Source organism: Meriones unguiculatus (assembly GCF_030254825.1).
Source record: "Meriones unguiculatus strain TT.TT164.6M chromosome Y unlocalized genomic scaffold, Bangor_MerUng_6.1 ChrY_unordered_Scaffold_23, whole genome shotgun sequence".
NCBI classification, from domain to species: Eukaryota; Metazoa; Chordata; class Mammalia; order Rodentia; family Muridae; genus Meriones; species Meriones unguiculatus.
This window is the reverse complement of record NW_026843709.1, coordinates 3,209,683-3,233,901: the sequence shown is the minus strand read 5'-3', so window position 1 is coordinate 3,233,901 and position 24,219 is coordinate 3,209,683. Positions and strand designations below refer to the sequence as shown.

At 38.7% G+C, this 24,219-nt stretch overlaps 1 protein-coding gene across 1 annotated transcript; it reads right to left on the bottom strand.

Moving 5' to 3' along the window:
• Positions 1 to 20,955: 20,955 nt before the first annotated feature.
• LOC132651565 (endogenous retrovirus group K member 5 Gag polyprotein-like) lies at positions 20,956 to 22,548 on the bottom strand. Its single transcript, XM_060376813.1, has one exon. It carries the CDS (start codon positions 22,546 to 22,548, stop codon positions 20,956 to 20,958), a length of 1,593 nt encoding a protein of 530 aa, XP_060232796.1.
• Positions 22,549 to 24,219: the final 1,671 nt, after the last annotated feature.

The following is a 24,219-nucleotide window of genomic DNA, read 5'->3' as shown; positions in this document are numbered from 1 at the left end:
AACTTGTAAAACAGTTGTTCTGCCTTATTAATTTATTATTCACTATATCAGCAATATTACCCATTCTCTTAGACTACTTTGTGCGTATGTACTAATGTTTTTTCACAAAACGTGTTTCTGATGTTTTCCAAACTGCAAATACAGGGTGGTCAAGGGCCCAGAAGTATGAAGATGTTAGGTATATTCACAAAAGGAAGTAGTCCTATAAAACTGAAGAGGCTTAGAAATACTAATCTTGAAATAAAGGAAATTTTGTCTGGATTTGGGAAAGAAAACCTGTTGTTTCTATGTTAAGTCCTAAAGAAAATATTAATAATAATAAAAATAATGATGCTGAAGAAAATAATACATCTTGACATGGTTGAAAACAAACAATAACAGATTCTGAGAGAGCAAGAGAAAGGCCTTATTAAATAATCACCTCAGTCTATGTTCATTGGGTCCCCTGGTCAACTTTTTTGTTTTAATACTATTTTGGACTTTAATTCAAATTCAGATAATATTAATGGTCAGGTCCCGCTGTCCAATTTTACATTGCTTCAGTAAAAATAGTTTTTCAGAGAAAAAAAAATCAATTTATTTATTTATTTATTTCACTTTACATCTTGACTGCAGCTATGTCCCTACTCTCATCCTGATTCCTCATTTCCTCTTCCCCATATCCCTCCTCCCCTACTCCACATTAAGAAGAACCCACCATACGCTTCCTGAACAGCTCATCAAGACACATCAGGACTGATATCCTCTTCTCCTCTGTGGCTTGTAGAGGAAGTTCAACTAGTGGTAACTTATTGAAGAATAGGCAATAGTGTCCTTGTTAGTAAAACTCACAGCTCTTTAGAGCAGCATGATTTCATGATTTCCTTAGCAAGTGGGGAGTATTAAAGGACTGCCAAAACTGCAGTAGGCCTTTTATTCAAACTCTCTCCCCTGGTACTCCATTTTCTTGTTGTTGCTGCTGTTGATGATGATGCTCTTTATCACTCTAAACTGAGTAAGACACATGAAATCTCAATGTTGTCTTCAATTGCAATCTCTTAACTGTTGAAGGCAAGGAGCATATTTTGAGTTATTCTTAGGTATTTTTATTTCATCATTTGACATCTCTGATCATATCCCTGGCTCAATAATTTTTAATCTTTTTAGGTAATATCTACAATATCTATCAGTTATATTTCTCCTGATGAAATACCACTCCTGAAGCTCCTTCAAAAGCATAAGCACAAATTTTTTGATTATATAATTCTTTTTATACTTGTTACATATAATTCAAATTGTATGCCAACTGTAGCAACTTCCATCATTCTGACCCCATTCCAAAGTCCGTCCCTTTTCTCCTTCCATGCCCTTCTCCATGTCCACTGATAGGGGTGGTGTGCCTCCCCTTCTTTCTGAACCTAGAGTATCAGGTCTCATCAAGACTGGCTGTATTTTAATTCTCTGTAGCCTGACAAGAATGTTCTGTCCTCAAGGCAGGTGATCAATGAGTCAGCAAAAGAATTTATGTCAGTGTCAGAACCTGTTCCCATTACTAGGGAACCAACTTGGATTCTGAGCTGCCATGGGCTACCTCAGAGCTGGGGTTATAGGTGATACCCATGAATGGTCCTTGGTTGGAGTATCAATTTCATAAATAACCTCTGTGCACACAAATATTTTGGTTCCTTTGCTCCCCTTGTGGAGTTTGTCTCCAAATATTACTATATCCATCAACTGTTATAAGGTATTCAGTACTCTGCCCAAAAGTTGGTTATGAGTCTCAGCATCTTCTTGTATACATTGCTGGGTAGAGTCTTTTAGAGTCCCTCTGTGGTATACTCCTTTCCTGTTTTCTTTTTTCTCCTTTTTCATATGACCACCCATTTCTCTTCTGAGTGTTGATTGATCATCTTACCCTGGGTAGTCCTCCTTGTTTAGCATCTTTATGTGGACTGATTTTACTATGTTTATCCTACAATTTATGCCCTGTATACTCTTCTCAGTGAGTATATATTCTGTGTGTGTTTCTGATTCTGGGATACCTCAATAAGGATGATCATTTCTAGACCCCAATATTTCCCTTAAATATTCATTATTTTTTTAATTGCTGAGTAGTATTCAATATGAAAATGTACCACTATATCATTCCTCTAATGAAGAAGATATGTTTTTTATACTTTTCTGGCTATTTATGAATAATGCTGCTATGAACATGGTTGAGCAAGTGTCCTTGTTGTGTACTTGAGCACATATTGGATACATGCCTAGGAGTGGTGTAGCTAGATCTTGAGGAATTGCTATTAATATCCTTGGTGTTCTGTGTAGAAATCAACTACAAGATTTATAGTCTTCTTTAGAAAAAAGACACCAAAAGGAGGCATGCTCAAGCCTGCAGAACTTACGTATGCTTTTTTTTTTTTCCTGAGAAGGAGCCCATTATTTCTTTTTCTATTCTTGTAATGTTTTCTGATACTGAATCTGATTCAATACTTCAAGATTTTTCTTCTTCCATTCTATTCTTTTTAAAGCTTTTAATAATCTACCAAAGATATATTTCTTTGAATAGTTAGTTGTGCTGTAACTAAGATATCACCAGACTGATTCTGAAAGTAGTTTAGCAAGATGAAATTCCAAACAGCAATGGTGGGGGGGCGGTGTTCCTTTCTCCACATTCTCTCAGCACGTATTGTCACTTGATATTTTTTGATATGTTATTTAGGTATTTTGTTGTTTTTTTTTGGATTTTTTTTAAGTTAGTCTCTATACTGGGTGTACATCATTGGCCTTATAAATACCTAGAAGAGAATCTTCCACATTCTATCTGATTTCATTTCTCCAGATTGGCTGGCTTTTTAACTGTACATATATAAACTAAAATACTTCCATGAAGTGTCACATGTCAGCACTAATTTTATGGTATACCTGATCCTTTTCCCGAAAAACCATTCCAATCTGGGGATTTCAGCAGAGAAGGCTAGTTATACATGGATTTAAGCTGATAAGAAGTCTCTTGTAAATATTTTGTCAAATATCCTTGGTTTTCTGTGTAGAAATCAACTATACTAAAATTATTGTGTAGACATGATCTGTTCTCAGGGTGGATGATTAAGCAAATGCCCATGTGCACATTTGGCATACTTATGTCTAGCCATTGTTTCCAGAATAAGAATCTTCTTGGTTTGTTTGAATGCTTTTTGTCTGATTACCAGGAGATTTATCATGTATATAAGGGTAAAGTTTTTTCAACCCACAGGGAGCATTCCTTGCCTTGAGTACCAAGCCTTCAGAACCGCCCCTCTATATTGCTCAGAATTCCTGTGCTGTAATCTAGAGGAAGACCACTCACACTGTTGCTTGGAGACACTACCACCACTTCAAGCCTATTCTCCCTCACTAACAAGCATCCTAGAAGATCCATGCTATTATATGAAACAGAGTTTCCTTATGCCTGATCTGGTTCAAAAAGTTTAATAGATGACAGTGCCAAGGCTGGGATATGCCAAAACTCATAGTGATATCATTCTATTCATCAGAAAGGTAAAGTAACACACACACACACACACACATATATATATATATATATATATATATATATATATATATATATATACCTGCCAAAGTCTTTTACCATTAAAGTCTAAATGCACATTTGTCAACCATCTTCCCATATGTCTTGCTAAAGATTTATAGTCTTCTTTAGAAAAAAGACACCAAAAGGAGGCATGCTCAAGCCTGCAAAACTTACCTATGCTTTTTTTTTTCCTGAGAAGGAGCCCATTATTTCTTTTTCTATTCTTGTAATGTTTTCTGATACTGAATCTGATTCAATACTTCAAGATTTTTCTTCTTCCAGTCTATTCTTTTTAAAGCTTTTAATAATCTACCAAAGATATATTTCTTTGAATAGTTAGTTGTGCTGTACCAAGAATCATAGAGAAAAATCAAAAGGCTCCAATCTTGCATCTGAGAAAAGGATTTCTAGACTAATTTTCTTTAGATCAGGTGGTCAGAAGGAACATCCAGGTACATCAAGGGAGCTGATTCCAGTAGAAAACATGTCTCCTCATCTTAGCAGCATAATTTTATGCTTATATAGCACATTTTTATACTCACATAAACTCACATAAACACTTGAGTTGGGACCACTCCAGTAATGAAGAATGCCATGAACATGATGACTGCACTTCCAAGCTCTTCTTATAGTTTTTGACCTAAACCTGAGGAAATGAATATTATATTGTCAGTAAGGAAAATGCCCAGATCTTGGCCAATTGTAAATATGTGTTCTCTTTTAGCATAGTGGAATAGTATGATACCTGCTAGGTCAGAAGTTAACATAGGCTCTTTTCGAAAATGTTATTACTAGGGAGACACCACAGAATCAAAAAGGAAATTCTGGAGTTCCCTTGATTAGAAGTAGTGGTGTTTCAAAAACCCATAAGTCAGAATATTTGTATGAAACACTTGGTTAATGTGGGTACAATTGAAGGACTCATAATGAGAAGACAATTATCCCCAAAACTACTCAGAGACTTAGTGAGAGACTACATCAGTGGATCAGAGGTGAGAGGTCTCAAGCTTGCCAACAGACAAGTTGAAGAAATGAAACTCCTAGAGCCATGGAGAAAGCACAAGTCTCTCAGAGTTACAGGGAAAATACTTGAAATCCCTTGCAGAATGGAGGTAAATATCTGATAGGTAAAGTAGCATGTTGAGTTTGGTAGAATTGGAAATTGGAAACTGTCTCCCTCACATGAGGTCACTGTCTCCCTCACTCACATGAGGTCAGTGTCCCAATCTAACTCATGGAGTAGCTATCACTGCAGTACTATCTTATCAAATTCCATCTCCTCATTAGGTAGTAGAATGTCTCACCACTGTAATGAAAGCTGTGCCTTGCCAGGCAAATCTCTGATTATTTGCAAAAAGTATGGATGAAAATCCAGTGCTGATTTTCATTCACAAGCATATTTTCAGCTGCTCTGTTATAGGTGTGAATGATGGCGACTACTTCTTTTTGCTTTCTGCCTTGAAGTAGGGATCTGTGTTTTTGGGCTCTTCTTGCTCCTGGGCTTTGGGACTTTAAGCTTGTGTTTTAGAGGTCCCTTTAGGTGTATAAAATATTCTAGGGTCTCAGGTTTAAGTGGGGAATATGTGAATGCCCTGAAAAAGTGGAATACAGTGTGAGAAGTCCCTCCTTGGTCAATAATGCATCTTGGAAGACTGCCTGGATGAAATGAGGAGATATGTTTTCCCTTGAAAAAGCAGAGAGAGTAGATTGGTTGACCATGAATCACAACAGAAATATGTGAACTGAGATTACATTGTTCTAGTACTTCTATTCCCAACGAGCATATTTAGAATGTCAGAGAAGCTTTGGATATTGAGGAGTGAAGGTTTCTTTTTAGCACATACAGGTCAAAAATCCCAGTGCTCAAAAGAGGAATTGTTGGGAATACATGGGCAATGTGATAGACTAAAATCTGCTTCACAAAAGAGTATACTTTGGGGTATCTGACTTTTTTCAGTAGGTAAAGTAAATCCAATTTGCCTGTAGACACAAGAGGAATACTTTCTATGGGGAAAGGTAATAGATAAAAGAAAATCTAAACAAGATTGATGAAAGAGTAGCTACCCAGAATTTCATAGAATTACCTCAGGCTCTCTATGTCATATACCTGCAGCCCTACTGAGCAAAAGCTGAAGTTTGATTCATAGCTTGAGATTATATCGTTCTCCTGGCACTTGCTGCTTCATTACCTCCAAAATCAAGATCACCATGATCTAGGATCTCTAAGTCCTATGGCTCAGATATTGTTTCCACTTGGCTACAGACAGTATATTGGACATATCATGTAGAGAAAGTGATGAACTAAAGCAATGCTTTAGTGCTCAGGAGTAGAAGACTGAAGAAGATTTGGAGAAGCAAATTAACAAATTCACAAACCCTTAACCTTAGGAATAATGGATAATCAATGCCTAAGTTGTGTAGTGGAGGAAGGACTACATCACATTTAATATCTGCAGTCACAACTTGCTAAACCTAATGGTGATCCTGTTATTATTCATGAGTAAGGACTGTCAACCTCCAAGGCCTTTTGAAGCTTATAATCAGAAACATGGCTACAAGCATGGTGACTAGAATGAGGGACAGATGACCTAAGTTTCAGGCTCTTTGAAATCAGAGCATAGTGAAATAAAATTCTGTGAGTTATTAATGGTTTTGGCTAGCAGCTGTGGGTAGAAGGAAAGGATTAAGAGGCTCACCATCAGAGGGGTATATCAGAAGCCAATATGAATGTTGGGATTGATATGTGGGACTTTTGATACTGCTCTCCTTGATTAAAATTAAAATTCTGAGATTCCTTTAGTAAAATGCAGGCATTCTCAAGATTTATCATACACACATAGAGAAGGTCTGGTCTATATATTACTACTACTAAGAGAAGAATGGCATGAAAGCCACTATCAGGAAAGTGAATATCTGATGTCCCTTGAACAAAGGAGGGGTGATTTGAGATACTTTTAGAACAGGCACAGTTCAAATTGCCTATATCCCTAGGTAAATTTTTGGGTGGCATTGTGAATGGCTTTGAATGAAATTCTCTGGCCATTTGGGGCAGAATAGCATGATGTAGTGACACTATGGAACAAATGGGAAACCTCTAGGTAATCATGGGTAGTGGGAGGATGATATGGCATTACATTACTTACTTCCAGATCTTCTCACTATTTCCCACTATCCATATGTTGGATAGAATTGGATGACAACTCTAGGAAGAAATCAAAACGCACTTCTCAGAAAATTATTGGTTTTCTGAATTTTTATGCTCCTTCAAGTGTATATTCTTCTGTGAAAATCTATAAAATAATGATGAGAACTTTCATTTTCTGACAACCAACTGCTACGCATTGGCCAACTGGATTTAGATTTCGATATTCTGTCTTCTGAAATACACCCAGAATTCTGTGAGGTAAATTGGTTGCAAATGCTGTTTTCTCTCAATGGTGGTCAGAGTGATTGGTACTACCCTGATATGCATTAAAAATTCAAGTGCAAGTAGTCCTTAGAAAGAACAGATACACTTGTTGCTTCAATGACCAGAGGCTACCTTTATAACAACCTATGACAATAGATTGCAATAATGAGAAACTCTTGGACAAAGAGGTGTTTTGTTCATCACTGTGGCATGGGGCTAAAACTTTTAGACAGGAATAAAAATTCTGTAGCTGCTGTGTGTTAGAAGGTCATCATTGTTTCCTTTTGCACTACACTGGACTACACATAAATGCAAGTGATTCTATAGAAAGAGTAGTAAATGGCTTAATTGTTCTGAGGCCACATTCATCAGAAGAGAACTGAGTTAATCCTCTGTTCATAGGATCACAATTTTTCATGGTCTTTCTGTAAAGACTTAGAATGTGAGGCAATGTTAAGACCTCATGAGTAATGTTTGTCAATTACCTTGGGATTTTGCATGATTTAAGAATTAGTCTCTGTCAAATGGGCTTCTGAACTTTTCCACTTGCCAGGGCACACAGTCCTTCTTCCTACAGAGTCAAAGAAAAAATCTGTTTGTATAAAGAAGGCTTCAGCATTCATTGTGTTTGAGTAGGTCCATTCTCCTGGAAAATATGGAGTAAGCCTTAGAACTTTTTTTCCTAAATAAATGGTTCCAAGGTTTGTCATTCATACCAAGATGAACTGAAGCTTTCAAAATGATGCACATAAGAAACTGAAATATATAGTCTCAAGGAAATCGGCTAAACTATTGTTTTTTAATGCAAACTCTGTACACACCTTTCACATCAGGAGATGTATACAAAATCTTCTGCTTTGGGAAGCTACATAACAGGCCACTGACATGAAAATTCACTCAGATGTTCATCTTTTTCTAAACAAAACTTTAAATCAACACCCCATAATAATGTTTTCCTCAGAGAATCCACCACCAAACATAGAACGCTCTAGGTGTTCCTAATGACTTCTGTATGACTTGGTTGGTGGGGCATGCCCAAATGATCAAAGTTAAGGAAGACCACCCTGAACTGAAGTCCTAGTATATGATTGCAAATATCTAAGTCTTCAAAGAAAACTTTCTACCTTTCAGATTATCACCTTAAATGAGAAACACCAACTTTGTTGTTATCACCTCTGCTTTTGATGACACGTTTGGGGAAGAAACGGAGTCAGAGATTACCAACTAAATGTAAGAGGAAAAATGTGCATATTGTTGGCAAGTATACCACAGAGTCCCAGAGTACAGATTTACTCTCAGCTGTGACCATGTTTGGACCTAATAAGATATTGCTGCAAGTTCTACAATTTCCAAGGTACCTAACAGATTCATCTTCTGCCTAAGGGATTGTGGTAAATCCCTGTGCTCCTATACCCTCTCAACAAATGTACTTCTCAAGAATCATGCCTTTGAACTTACCACATATGTCCAGAGTAGTTTCATTTTAATTTTCATGAGAGACTCACTATATAAACATCCAGGAATTCCTGTCCAATCTGGTTTAAGTTCTTATAGCACAAGTTTAGCAATCAGAGGAGAGAAGGTGTGCAATCTCCCTTTATGTCATTCAGTAGAAATGGATGATTTCAACATTTCTACCTAGCTCTTGTCTACTGAAATGCAAACTTGAGGAAGCAAGCTAGACAGAGACAGTCATCCACTCCTTTGGAGATGGCATAAGTTGCTGTCTTTTCTCTTCCAGAATTAACACAAACTATGAAGATGTAAAACTCTGAAAGGTCTTTGATGGGAATTTTCTCCCCCTGTTTACTGTATGAGGAACATTCTCTTCACCAGAGTATGTGTGGGACCTTCACCCTCTGCTTAGGAGATAGTGTCCCTTTCCCTTTTTCAAGAGTTCTCATTCTTTGCACTTTGGCTGATAATTTTACTCCTTCCCAAATGTAGCATATTTCTTCCAATATATTGAACAGAATGTCAGATCTTTGCTAGGGATAGGATTTCCCTACATGCCACCTGCCTATTGGGCCCTAAAATATTTATTTTGTGTAATTTGGTACTTATATAGTCCTATTGCTACCCTCTGAAACTATTTTCCTTCTCAGAACAAGTGGCCCTTATTCATTTCACAGTGCACTAAACTGTATTACACATTCCAATCTTTTAAAAAAGTTTGTAGACCAACTGTCTGTCTAAATCCAAAAAGATATTTCAGACATTCAGTTTCTCCAGAATGGGTTTTGTGTAATCTAATTATGTTGAGTATGCTCTCAAATTAGACTCTGTGTACAATGTATATCTGTGGCACCCATTCTTTCAACTATGCAGAACCCATTACATGAGTAAATAATCACTGGATATTCCTAACTGTTCATGCATCTCACATGGCACTTTTTATAACAACACTTCAGATTTAACATCCCACCCCCATCTAAGATTACAGGCAACCAATTGGATCTAACTACCATCAATTTTTAGATAATAGAGTACAATTTTAAAACCAGAAAACAGATCTCATGACATCTGCATCAAAGTTGGGTCATCATCAGTACTTGTTGAAGCACTTACCATGTTGGAAGATAGTTATGATGATAGCCTAGAAACTTATGCAAGCTTGTGCTGGAAAATATTCTTGGAAGCTCTTAAGCAGAACCAGACAGACACTTCCTCCAAAACCTAAGATATCCCATGAAATTCCTCATCAGTGCAGAAGTGAATGAATATTCATATTCTGCCAAATATGGATGGTGCTAATAACCCCAACCAAGACATGTGTGAGTACTCCATTGTAAAAGTGGTCTCAGAACTTTCATTCTGAGAAAAGGTTCTCAGAAATCCCCTGACTCCAAGGTACCTCAATACTTCCCTTGTTTATTGATGTGGTCATGATAATTAGCCTTGGTGCAAAGGAGGCCTTAGTTCTTTCCTCCATTAACAATGTGGACTTAAACATTACCCAACTGTACAAGAGCTGAAACACCATCATTGACAACAGGAAAATCATTACTCATTCCAAGGCAATATTAGACATGCTCATTTGAATAATACTGTGCCATTCCTTGAAGTATAAATTCATGAACTCTCAAGCATCCTGTTGTGTCTTTGAATTACCTACAACCACCATATATACTCTAAATAATAAAGATGCAAACCTTGGTGTCTTCCCATTGCTCTGAACTGGTTTCAGTCTGGAGGAAGTATGAGGTAGATTTACAAGCAGGATCCTGTGTAATGCTCATCCATCTTATGACTAGAAGTCATGTGGCTTTCTAGCTGCTGCCCATGTATGGACACATAAAGACAACCTGAAGAAACAGAAGTAGCCATTGACAGGCAGGCTGAAGATGGCTAAAGTTGATTCCTGAAATATTCCATTATCAGTACAAGATATAAAAATTCTCCAAACCTATAGAAGAGTGGCAGCTAAAGAACAGTGATGGGACCCTCCCTGACTGAATAAGTTAGCAGGGAGACTCATGTTCAAACAGAATGTTGAATGGCACTTACCACCTCTGATCCATACCTTTGGAAAACCCACAGCTTTTCCCAACTAAGTTTCAAAATTTTTTCTTTCCCTTCTGGGGCGCAGGTCTTCCTCTATTCTTCAGTTACATTACTTCTTTTAGTTCAATGAATTGAATTGCAGACTTCAGTCCTTAGAAAAGACTTACAATGTTGTATCAAGTATGTATTGTGCAGAAAGACCCTCAAAATTTGTGATCCTATTAACAGAGATTAACTCATTCCCCTTCTGTTGAATAAGGCCTCAGAACAATTAAGCCATTTACCACTTTTTCTGTAGAAGTAAGAATCAGAAGGGGGCCAAGATGGCAGAGCTGGGAGAACACTGTGTCTGAGAAGCAGGACAACACTCTCTGTGCAGTGAACAGGAGACTGAACTCTGGTACCTAAAACTACAGTGATCCTGTTTCCCAGGTGAGAGGAGACTCCCACACTCCCACTGCATGGGAATCAGTTGGGTCCACTCTCAAGCAGCACAGCCAGAACCCAAAATAGATCTCAGGTAAAGTGGGCTTTGGGTATCCAGGTGGGAGCTACAGTCCTGTGTATCCTGATCACTTATCCAGGCTGATTCATGGGCACAAGGGTGCCAGAGACTGGGAGTCCCAGTCGCAAGGAAACCCCATGGGAAAGAAAGTTGCAAGACACCGCCATCACAACTGAGCTCCAGCTGCGTGTGGAGAGTGTCTGCGTGCCCAGCTCAAAATCCCTACTCCCTCCTTGGAGGAGGCAGGAGGTGTCGAGCAGAATCTACCACAGACCACATTGTCTGTACCCCAACCCCAGATCAGGGCTGAGAAAACCCAATCCTTTCAGGCACTCCCCCAAATGCCACCATAACCCTGTCACAGCAGGGCAGAAGGATATAGAGACACACACTGGCTGCACAGTGCTGGGACACCAGTGCTGCAGCCATCCTGAGATTCTCCTGGGTACAGTGCAATAAGGACTAGCACCAAGTCCTATCACTGTTGTCCCCCCTCCCCCGAACCCTGGCAGAGAAACCCTGGCTCAGAATTGGACTGAGAAGCCCCAACCCATTTTGGCACTCCCCTGAGAGAATGTCCATAAGCTTCCCCTAGCGGGGGGGTGGGGTGGAAGGACAGAGAGGCAACCTTCCACAAGACACAGCACCCCCTCTCCAGCTCAACTGGAGGCCCCTAGCAGAGTAACCCAAGCTCTGGATCTGAGGACACTCAACCCTACCTGGTACTCTCTCGGGATCAGCAAACATAGGTTCTACCGCCAGGCTGCTTCTGGCAGAAAGAATTGGGCCTGGGATCTGGGATTGAGAACACTCAACCTAACTCTTTCCTATGCTACCCCGGGACCAGTCAACATAACCACTTTTGGCAGAGAGAAGGCAGCACACAGGAAATGTGGACACAGAGTCTTGAGGCCACAGTGTCACAGGGCTGACAGTTAGCCTACCCGAACACTTTTCGCAGCAGGACCAAATCAGAGAGTACAGAGCAAGGGGAACCCCTGTGCATTCCAACTGGTCCTGCAAGAGAGTGAGTGAGCCTTCCAGGGAGAGTTTGCCCCAGACCCAGGGCCTCTCCACAGAAGCAACCAGATGATATCCCTGCCACCCACATCTCTAGTGTGGGCATCATAGGGATTCTTTGGATAGTGACCCTAATGTTGAAGCCTCTGCCTGTGGGTCCACCAGTGTAATCCAGGCAAACAATCCCTGGCTCTCAGACAGAACTGCATAATAGTTGCCTGCATAATAGTCAAGGAATCAGCACATGCACACATGCACATGTGAATAGCAACAGCCTCACACTCTTTACTTAGGCAAAAGTGAAACCACAATGCATACTCTTAAACCAGTGAACCTCTCTCATCTTCCTGAAAAAAACAGTCCAGAAAACAGAGATGATCACAGCCTGAACTACAAACTTGAGGAACAAACAGTGAGGGTTATAAATAACCAGATGGCGAGAGGCAGATGTAAGAACACTCCCAACAAAAATCAGGACATAATGACCTCACCATCAACCCCACAAACCAATGGACACTTCAATTCACTAGATATACAAGAAAATGACCTCAAAACTATGTTTCTCAAGCTATTAGAGGCCCATAAAGATGAAATGAACAAAGTCCTCAGAGAAATAGCCAAAGAAATTGAGATGAATCAAGAGGAAACAAATAGAGCTCTCAGAGAAATGACCACAAAAATTGAGGCAAACAAAAAAGAAATGCACAAAGCTCTCAAGGAAATGTCCCCACAAGTGAAGGCAAATAAAGAAGAAATAAACAAAGCTCTCATAAAAATACAGGCAATTATAGCCAAAGAAGTAGAGGCACAATTAGTGATACATAGAGAGGAAATGGACAAAAAAATAGAAGCTGTCATTGAAAAGCAGGACTCCACATTCAGACAAATAAAGGAAATGGTGCAAGACATGAAAACAGAATTAGAACCAATAAAAAAAAAACACAAATAGAGAAAAACCAAGAGCTGGAGAGCATAGAGAAAAGATCAGGAACTACAAAGGTAAGCATCACCAACAGAACACAAGAGATGGAAGAAAGAATCTCAGGAGCCAAAGATACACTTCCAGAAACAGACACATCTCTCAAAGAAAAAATAAAATCAGAAAAGTACCAAACACTTGATTTCCAAGAAATCAAGGACACCATGAAAAGACAAAATCTAAGAAAAATAGGAGTAGAAGAAAAATAAGACATCAGGTTCAAAGGTCCGGAAAATATGTTCAAAAAAATTATAGAAGAAAACTTTCCCAACTTAAAGAAGGAGATGGCCATAAACATACAAGAGGCCTACAGAACACCAAGTAGACTAGACCAGAAAAGAAATTCTTCACACCACATCATAGTCAAAACACTGAACCTACAGAACAAAAAAAAATATTCTAAAAGCAGGAAGGGAAAAAAGCCAAGTAACATATGAAGGTAGACCTATCAGAATCACACCAGATTTCTCAACACAAACTATGAAAGCCAGAAGGACCTGGACAGAAATCATACAGTCCTTAAGGAACCACAGATTCCAACCCAGGCAACTATACCCAGCAAAACTTTTAATCAACATAGACAGAGAATTCAAAATATTCCATGACAAAACCAAATTTAAACAATATCTACATAGTAACCCAGCTCTGAAGAAGTTACTAGAAGGGAAACTCCAAAACAAAGAAAACAACTACATCTAAGGAAACAGAGGAAATAGATAACTACACAACAAATAAATCAAAAGAATTCAAGCAATGAAACTCAGTGACAACACCAACCCCACATCAAAAGTAAGCAACAATTGTTGGTCATTATTATCTATCAATATCAATGGACTCAACTCCACAATAAAAAGACACAGAATAACAGAATGGTTGCAAAAACAGGATCCAACATTCTTTTGCATCCAAGAAACATACCTATGGGGCTGGAAAAATGTTTTTCAAGCAAATGCTTCCAGAAAACAAGTTTGAGTAGGCATCATAATGTCTAATAAAAGAGACTTTCAACCCAAGTTAATCAAAAAAGATAAGGAGGGCCACTATATTCTCATCAAAGGAAAAATCCACCAAGAGGACATCACAATTTTGAATATCTGTACCCCAAATACAAGAGCGCCTACATTCGTAAATGAAACAATATTAAAGCTTAAATCATACATTGATCCTAATATCTTAATAGTGGGAGACTTCAATACTCCACTCTCACCAAGGGACAAATCAACTAGACAGAAAACAAATAGAGAAATAAAAGCACTTACAGAGTCCCTAAATCAAATGGACCTAATAGACATCTACAGATCTTATCATCCAAACTCAAAAGAGTATACCTTCTTTTCAGCACCTCATGGAACCTTCTCCAAAATAGACCATATAGTTGCTCATAAAGAAAGCCTCAACATATACAAAAAGATTGAAATAATCTCTTGTATTCTATCTGACCACCATGGACTAAAGCTGGACCTCAACAACAACAGAAATATCAAAATGCCAACACACACATGGAAACTGAACAACTGGTTACTCAATGACAGCTGAGTTAAGGAAGAAATATAGAAAGAAATTAAAGACTTCTTAGAATTCAATGAAAATGAAGGCACAACATACCATATTTATGGGACACATTGAAAGCAATGCTCAGAGGGAAATTTATAGCACTAAGTGCCTTCAAGAAAAAAATTTGTAACATCACATACAAACAACTTAATGGCCCAACTGAAAACCCTAGGAAAAAAAAAAAAAAGAAGCAGATACACCCAAGAGGAGCAAATGGCTGGAAATAATCAAACACAGGGCTGAAATCAATCAAGTAGAAACAAATAAAAGTATTCAAAGAATCAATGAAACAAAAAGCTGGTTCTTTGAAAAAATCAACAAGATAGACAAACCCTTAGCCAAACTAACTAAAAAGCAGAGAAAATCTATCCAAATCAGCAAAATCAGAAACAAAAAGAGTGACATAACTATAGACACTGAGGAAATTCAAACAATGATTAGGTCATATTAAAAAAGCCTATGTGGCAAAAATTTGAAAACCTAAATGAAATGGTCAATTTTCTTGATAGATTCCATCTTCCAACATTAAGTCAATATCAGTTTTGAAAGACTGAATAGCCCTATATCCCCCAAGGAAATTGAAGCAATCATTCACAGTCTCCCCTCCAAAAATCCTCTGGGCCAGATGGTTTCAGCTCGGAATTCAACCATACCTTCAAAGAAGTGCTAACACCAATTCTCCGCAAACTATGCCACCAAATAGAAACAGAAGGTACATGACCAAACAAATTCTATGATGTGACAGTCACCCTGATACCTAAACCATACAAAGACCCAACAAAAAAGAAAACTTCAGACTTATCTCTCTTAAGAACATTGACACAAAAATATATAATAAAATACTTGGAAACTGAATACAAGAACACATAAAAACTATCATCCAACATGACCAAGTAGACTTCATCTCAGGCATGCAAGGGTGGTTCAATAAAGGGAAATCCATCAATGTAATACACCACATAAACAAAATGAAGTAGAAAAAACACATGATCATCTCCTTAGATGCTGAAAAAGCATTTGACAAAGTCCAACACCCATTCATGTCTAAAGTCTTGAAAAGATCAGGGATACAAGGCACATATATAAACATAGTAAAGGCAATATACAGCAAGTCTATAGCCAACATCAAACTCAATGGAGAGAAAATTAAATCAATACCACTGAAATCAGGGACAAGACAGGGCTGCCCACTCTCTCCATATCTCTTCAACATAGTACTTGAAGTCCTAGCCAGAGATATAAGACAAGTAAAGGAGATCAAGTGGATACAAATTGCAAAGGAAGAGGTCAAAGTGTCACTATTTGCAGAGACCTCCTCCAGCTGATAAACACCTTCATCAAAGTGGCAGGATACAAAATCAACTCAAAAAATAAGGATCCCTCCTGTATGCCAAAGACAAAAAGGCCAAGAAAGAAATTAGAAAAACAACACCCTTCACAATAGGGACCAATAACATAAAGTGACACTAACCAAGCAAGTGAAAGACCTGTTTGAAAAAAAAACTTCAAGTCTCTGAAGAAAGAAATTGAAGGAGATAGCAGAAGATGGAAAGATCTCCCATGCTCATGGATTGGTAGGATTCCATCCTGCCAAAAGCAATCTACAGATTCACTGCAATTCCCACCAAATTACCAACTCGATTCTTTACAGACCTTGAAAAAAAAAATAGATTCTCAGCTGCATATGGAGAAACAAAAAAAAAAATACAGAATCTCCAAAACAATCCTGTACAACAACAGATCATCTGGAGGTATCTCCATCCTGATCTCCAGTTGTACTACAGAGTAATAGTAATAAAAACTGCATGGTATTGACATAAAAACAGAAAGGAGGATCAATGGAACCTCATAGAAGACCCAGAAATGAACCCAGACACCTATGAATACTCGATTTTTGACAAAGAAGCCAAAACCATTCAATGGAAAAAGACAGCACCTTCAACAAATGGTGCTTGTCCAACTGGATGTCTACATGCAGAAAAATGAAAATAGATCCATTTTTATGGCCCTGCACAGAACTAAAGTCCAAGTCAATCACAGACCTCAACATAAAACCAGATACTTTAAATCTGTTAGAAAAAAAAAAAAAAAATGGGGAACACCCTAGTACTCATTGGCACAGGAGACAACTTCCTGAACAGAACACTAACATCACAGGCTCAAAGAGCAACAATCAGTAAATGTAACCTCATGAAACTGAAAATTTTCTGTAAAGCAAAGGACACCGTCATGTCATCAAAACAAAAAGACTGCCCACAGATTGGGAAAGAATCTTCACTAAGCCTTTGTCTGACAGAGGACTAATATCCAGTATATACAAAGAACTAAAGAAGCTGAAAAGCAGCAAGCCAAGTAATCCAATTTAAAAATGGGGAACAGTGCTAAACAGAGAATTCTCAACAGAGGAATGTCGAATGGCAGAGAAACACTTAAAAAAATGCTCAACCTCATTAGCCATCAGAGAAATGCAAATGAAAACAACACTGAGATTTCACCTTACAGCCATCAGAATGGCCAAGATGCAAAACTCAAGTGACAATATATGCTTGAGAGGTTGTGGAGAAAGGGAAACCCTCCTCCACTGCTGTTGGGAATGTAAACTGGTACAACCAATCTGGAAATCTCTGTGGTGCTTTCTAAGACAATTATAAATAGTGCTTCCTCAAGACCCAGCTATACCACCACTAGGTATATAACCAAACTTTGCTCAAGTACACAATAGGGGTGCCACTGACCGGCCCGGGAGGTCAGGGCAAATTCCGACTCAGGGTCCTTGGAAGATCTCAGGAGGGAAGGATTCGGCGCGACAGACAACACAGACTCAGTGAGTTCTTATGCTGCTGCAAAACTTTACTGTTTCAGTAGTCAATTTATACAGTCAGAAAAAACCATTAAGAGGAATTTGTAAGAGTACCAAGATAAGTGGCCACGTAGTACAGATAGTCATCAAACATAACTTCTAAGAAAAGACCATAAAAAGGTCGAAGGTTCAACTAAAAAAGGCTGATATTATCATAACAAGCGTGATCAATCAACCTTGCTTAACCCCTGATCAAGACCATAGCGGGACAAGTTCCAGAGCGTTAGGCTCAGTATAGACATTCTTATGCTAATCTTGCCTTTGATTCCAAACGTTCTCAAAATGTTCTTTTCAGGCTTCATAACTTTTACAGATATCTGTCTCTGCTTTCCATTCCCTGTTCCTTTTACGCCATGTACTATCATAAGGTTCACTAACTGTATCAGCTACTTGGAACAGAATACGTTCCTATCCTGGGAAGATAAAGTAAAGCTAAATTTAGTGATAAACTAGAATTATTTTGCAACTGATTACTTGAAAATATTATCAGAATTGTTACATATAGCATTTCTAAGAGTTGATTCAAGCCCAGTCTCAATGAATTGAATTTCCTCTATTGAGACATAATTTCTGGGAAAGCAGGGCTTTCAAAGATGCCCCCATTTCTTTCCAAGAAGTGTGTGCAATCGCTATGAGACAAAGCAGAAATTCAAAAGTGAAACCAAGCCATCCGAGTTACCCCAGCCATTTCCTCATCCCAGGAGGCCCGAGTCTTCGCCTAAACAAATGTCCAGGCTTCAGAGCCTTATCCGTCCCCTTGGAGAACTTCATGCTCCTACAGGTTTCACCAAGCTGTCACAGGGCTGTTGCAGCCTGCGCAGCTGGCGAGACGGACGTGGCAGTTCCCGGTTTTTTGTTTTTAAGACGAAATTCCTCGATATCTCTCTGAGTGGTTTTAATGGCTGAGAGAATGACTCTAAAAAGGCAAGGAAACACCATGAATACTACAAAGATTGCCACGAATGCAACGGCAGCAATAATTATATAATGCCACCAATGTAAGGGATTAAGAGCTTTCACATTATCATACAACTCTTTCACCAGATTTTCAAAACCATATTCATTTAGATGGGCTTGACTAACTTCTGAGATTTGTTTTTGAATTTCCTCAAAATCATGTGTCAGATCATTATCTTTCCAAACTCCTAATAAATGAGCCCTTGTCTTGTTCCAATCATCAGAAATATTATATCTCGCTGAAGTCACGCAGATATATTTATAAGTTGCATGACATTTAGTTGACATTCTTATCTTAATATTAGCTATATCTTGTCCCATAGCTAAAACCACTTCTTCCAAAGCATTTACTCTTGCTTCTATCTTCTTATCTATAATATATTGTTCAGCTAAGATGGTAGATATATTTTTATGCATATCATTGACATAATGAGCCGTTTGTATATTTTTCACCAAGGCTGCAGTAGAAACAGCAAAGGAGGTCAAAATGGCAATTAAAGCTGTAATTCCTAAAATCAAAGCAGCCACAAATCTTTTCGGTCTAAGCAAGGCACTAAATTTTTCCATAATCATTAACCCTGTATCTTCATACCAGGATTCCTTTAACCTTACAGGGAGCATAACATAAGCTGGCCGTTTTACTAAAAACATAATATTATATTCCTTTTTTAAGGAACTTTCTATACAATTAGTCAATATACATGCAGTACAGGTAATATGATAAGAAACCTCAGAAATTTTTATTATAGAGAAACGGTCTTGGCTTCTTAAAAAAATTCCATAAGGGTGTGGGACGCATGCTCTCATAGAAATAGCTTCAGAAGTAGTAGCCTTAGGTTTTTTTTAATAATACCATGTCTATGGCTGCAGCTAATCTAAATAATTCAGGTTGAATCCTAGTTTTATTTCGATGTTTTGATACCCATATTGGTTCTACAAATCCAGATGAAAAATATCTATAAATAACACTATCGGGTTTATAATTATTATATCTATAAGCATACTTTTTAAAATAAATAGAACCATCCCTAAACGGGGATGATGCAGAGAAATCCCAAATAATTTCTTTCGTATCTGTGATCTTAAAGGGCATTCCTCTTACTTTAAATCCGCAAGAAAGCCAATTAGGATATTGCTCATTATAAACCCATGGGATATCTGGATTATAATAAATTTTTGTACAATCAGGTAAAGGAAGATCTTCGTACCAACTAAATGTTTCATTTACTGTATACCATCCCAGAGTCTTAATTTGTAGTTCCCATACTAACCTCCTTGCCTGATCATTAGGATCTAGTGTGTCAGTCACAAATGTTCTATAGGAAACTGGTAAACATCCAGGGACTGAGATCCCTGAAAGGCCAAGGCAGATTGGGGCGGAGTCTGATTTGCCCTCATAGGAAAATACAGAGGAATATTTTTTCTCAGTAGTTAAAACTGGAGTTCCCCCCAAAATTCCTGTCACATTAGTCATAACTTTAATATGTTCTGGTTCAGTCCAGGTTACTGGGTGAACCATGGGAGGTTTAGGGACATATGCCCAATATGAATCACCGTGAGTAGGAGCAGCTGAGAGTAAAAGTATACATGCAAGAAAAATATTAGCTAGAGAGGGTGTTTTTCCCACTGCTAGTACTATATCTTTCCCCTTTTCCCAGAGGACTGTCATCTGCTGCAGTGTAGGAAGGAGTGTTGACTTGTTCGTTGTCATCATAGCAAGCCTTTTCATTTTCCGCTGCAGTCTCTTCATCTTTTTTTCGGTTGCGATTTCGACGGCGAGGAGTGTCTGATGAGGCGGTCTGGGATCCAGATGGGAGAGTCCTCATCCTGTGGAAATACACAAGCATACTCTCTCCCTGAAGTTATAAGGGGATCTGGGCCTCTCCAGGCACCAGTTAATAAATCTTTCCATTTTACTAAAGGTTTTACAGTTTCCATTTTAGGATTCCAATGCAATTCCATTCTAGATATTCCTTGGTCATTAACATTCACATGATTCAATGTGAATAATGTATGACTTAAAAGATGATGCAGAGAGAAGTATTTATGAGCTTCCCTCAACTTGTGTATTTGTCCTTTTAAATCTTGATGAGCTCTTTCTATTATAGCCTGCCCTTGAGGATTATGGGGGATACCCGTTACATGCAATATTCCCCAAGTTTCACAATATTGCTTAAAAGCTTTTGAACAATAGGCAGGTCCATTGTCTGTTTTAATCTTTATCGGTTTTCCCAATAGATTAAAAGACATAATTAAATGCTGTAAGACATCTTTCACCGCTTCTCCAGTCCTCGCTGAGGCAGTGATTGCATGTGAGTAAGTATCCACACATACATGAATAAAACAGAGTTTTCCAAATTGAGGACAATGTGTTACATCCATTTGCCATAAATGTCCTGGTTTTAATCCTCTAGGATTAACTCCCATCTTTTGTACCTGTCTAGCAGGTGGACATGTATTACAATTCTTTACAATTTGTCTAGCCCTGCACTTCCCGGTGTCGCACGGGGTAAATTCCTTATATTAAAACAAGGAGCATCTGGATTAAGTAAACTCTTATCTACTAAAGAGTTCTTTTTTTCCTCTCTTGGAGTGGGGCTAAGAGGTTGCCCCTCTCCTAGTTTTTTGATTCCTTTTCAGTCAGAGGAGTTCCATCTTTGTGGAACTTGGATTTACATTCATTTTTCCAATGTTTCCCTTTTTCACATCTAGGACATATTCCTGGGGCTGTAGTTCCTTTCTTTGTTCCCTTATTCTGGTCATCTTCAGGGCAAGCGTTTTTCCTATGACCTGGTTTCCCGCAATTATAGCAGGTAAAACTCCTTTCATTCTTTCCACCCCCATAGGTGGCCTTGATAAATTTAGAAATAGGGGTTCGATGCATGGCAGCTGCATATGCCATTCCTTGCATTACTGCTGGTGTGGCATCAGCACAAGCCTTGATATAATCCTGAAGGTTCCCCGTTTTCCTAATGGGCCTAATCAAGTGTTTACACAGAGCATTTGCATTTTCCCATGCCAGTTGTTTTAAAAGGAGGGAAGTCCCTTCACTAGGAGGCAACATCCTATTAATAGCTTCTTCAAGCCTAGCTATAAAGGCCTGATATAGTTCTTCCAACGTTTGTTTAATTCCTGCCAGCACAGTACCTGATCCTTCAGCAGGAGGAATAGCTCTCCATGCCGAAACAGCATTGGCCATAACCTCCTTAAGAACTTCCTTGGATAGTTTAGTCTGGCTTTCGGGAGTAATATATATTCCAGTTCCTAATAACATATCCAGGTTAGCTGTTTTTCCTTTTTTCCCTAATGGTGCCAAGGTAGTAGCCATAGATCTTCTGCATCTATCCTCATAATCTGTTCTCCACAATACATAATCTCCGGGAGACAGTACTGACTTAGCCGTCTGATGCCAGTCACTAGGAGTTAACCATTGACTTGCAATCAGGTCCAATACCTGAAGAGTAAAAGGAGCCGATGGTCCAGCAGTCTTAACTGCCGCTTGTAATTCTTTCAAAGTTTTTAGAGATAAAGGCTCCCATTTTGGTTCATCATCATCTTGCCCTCCATTAATAACTGGGAAGCCAAATGTTATATCTCCAGTTTGCTTAGCTTCCTGTAATATGGCTTGAAAACCAATTGGAGGATGAGGCTTTCTCCTTAGTTTAGGAACAGGAGGAGCAAATGGAGATGCTTTAGGCGAAGCAGCCATGGCTGTAAAAAAGTCATGATCTCTGTCCTCTGGATACATCTCATCCTTATAAGCTTGCTCTTCATCAAACAAATCATCAGAATCTCCCAATTCTAGACCTAGAGGCTTTTTAATAGGCGGCTTTATTGTAGCTCCATATTTACAATCTTTCTCAGTCAAAATTAAAGGTTGTTCCTCAAAATTAGAGCATATTTCCTCTGTTAATAATTCTAAATCAGATTTTTCTGTTAAAGCATCTCTGATCTGTAACCAGATAGGAAACATTTGCCTAGGTATTGGTTCCTCAGGATGATCAACAGCATACTTTTTCAAATCTTTACCTAACCTTTTCCAATCTGGTAGAGTCAGGGAACCTTCCAGGGGATACCAAGGTGCTGCCCTCAACATATACTCATAAAACTGAGAAGCAGTTTCATCTGAAATTCGTAACCCCTTTTCTGAGAGCATATGCCTCAGAATGGACAGGAACATACGCTTGCCCTTTGAGCCAGAAATCCCCATGATATTCTTGATTCCCTGCCCTTAACCACAAGCTTATCTGTGGCGGGTCTGCAGCACCCTGCGGCAGGATCCGATCCTTCCCTGATTTTTTTGTGCTTACCTGTCTTCAAGTCCCATGTTCGGACGCCACCTGCCACCGACCGGCCCGGGAGGTCAGGGCAAATTCCGACTCAGGGTCATTGGAAGATCTCAGGAGGGAAGGATTCGGCGCGACAGACAACACAGACTCAGTGAGTTCTTATGCTGCTGCAAAACTTTACTGTTTCAGTAGTCAATTTATACAGTCAGAAAAAACCATTAAGAGCAATTTGTAAGAGTGCCAAGATAAGTGGCCACGTAGTACAGATAGTCATCAAACATAACTTCTAAGAAAAGACCATAAAAAGGTCGAAGGTTCAACTAAAAAAGGCTGATATTATCATAACAAGCGTGATCAATCAACCTTGCTTAACCCCTGATCAAGACCATAGCGGGACAAGTTCCAGAGCGTTAGGCTCAGTATAGACATTCTTATGCTAATCTTGCCTTTGATTCCAAACGTTCTCAAAATGTTCTTTTCAGGCTTCATAACTTTTACAGATATCTGTCTCTGCTTTCCATTCCCTGTTCCTTTTACGCCATGTACTATCATAAGGTTCACTAACTGTATCAGCTACTTGGAACAGAATATGTTCCTATCCTGGGAAGATAAAGTAAAGCTAAATTTAGTGATAAACTAGAATTATTTTGCAACTGATTACTTGAAAATATTATCAGAATTGTTACATATAGCATTTCTAAGAGTTGATTCAAGCCCAGTCTCAATGAATTGAATTTCCTCTATTGAGACATAATTTCTGGGAAAGCAGGGCTTTCAAAGATGCCCCCATTTCTTTCCAAGAAGTGTGTGCAATCGCTATGAGACAAAGCAGAAATTCAAAAGTGAAACCAAGCCATCCGAGTTACCCCAGCCATTTCCTCATCCCAGGAGGCCCGAGTCTTCGCCTAAACAAATGTCCAGGCTTCAGAGCCTTATCCGTTCCCTTGGAGAACTTCATGCTCCTACAGGTTTCACCAAGCTGTCACAGGGCTGTTGCAGCCTGCGCAGCTGGCGAGACGGACGTGGCATACGGGTACTTGTGCAAACATGTTTATAGCAGCTTTATTTGTAATAGCCAGAAACTGGAAAAAAACCCAGGTGTCCATCAACAAAGGAATGGGTACAGAAAGTGCAGTATTTTTCACAATGGAATACTACTCAGCAATCAAAAAGGATGAAATCATGAAATTTCCAGGCAAATGGTGGGATCTAGAAAAGATCATTCTGAGTGAAATATCCCAGGAGAAAGACAAACAAGGTATATACTCACTTACATAGACCTATAAAATATGATAAACATAATGAAATATATACACCTAAAAAAGTTAATCAATTGAGCGGACATGGGGTAAGATGATCAATCCTCGTTTAGAAAGACAGATGGGATGTGCATTGAACATATGACAGGAGTCTACTGAGCGCATCTGAAAGACTCTAACTAGCAGTGTTTTCAAAGCAAAGACTCATGACCAAACCTTTGGCAGAGTACAGGGAATCATAAGAAAGAAGGGGAGTTAGTCTGATGGGGAAAGGATAGGAGCTCCACAAGGACCAAATATATCTGGGCACAGGGTCTTTTCTGAGACTGACAT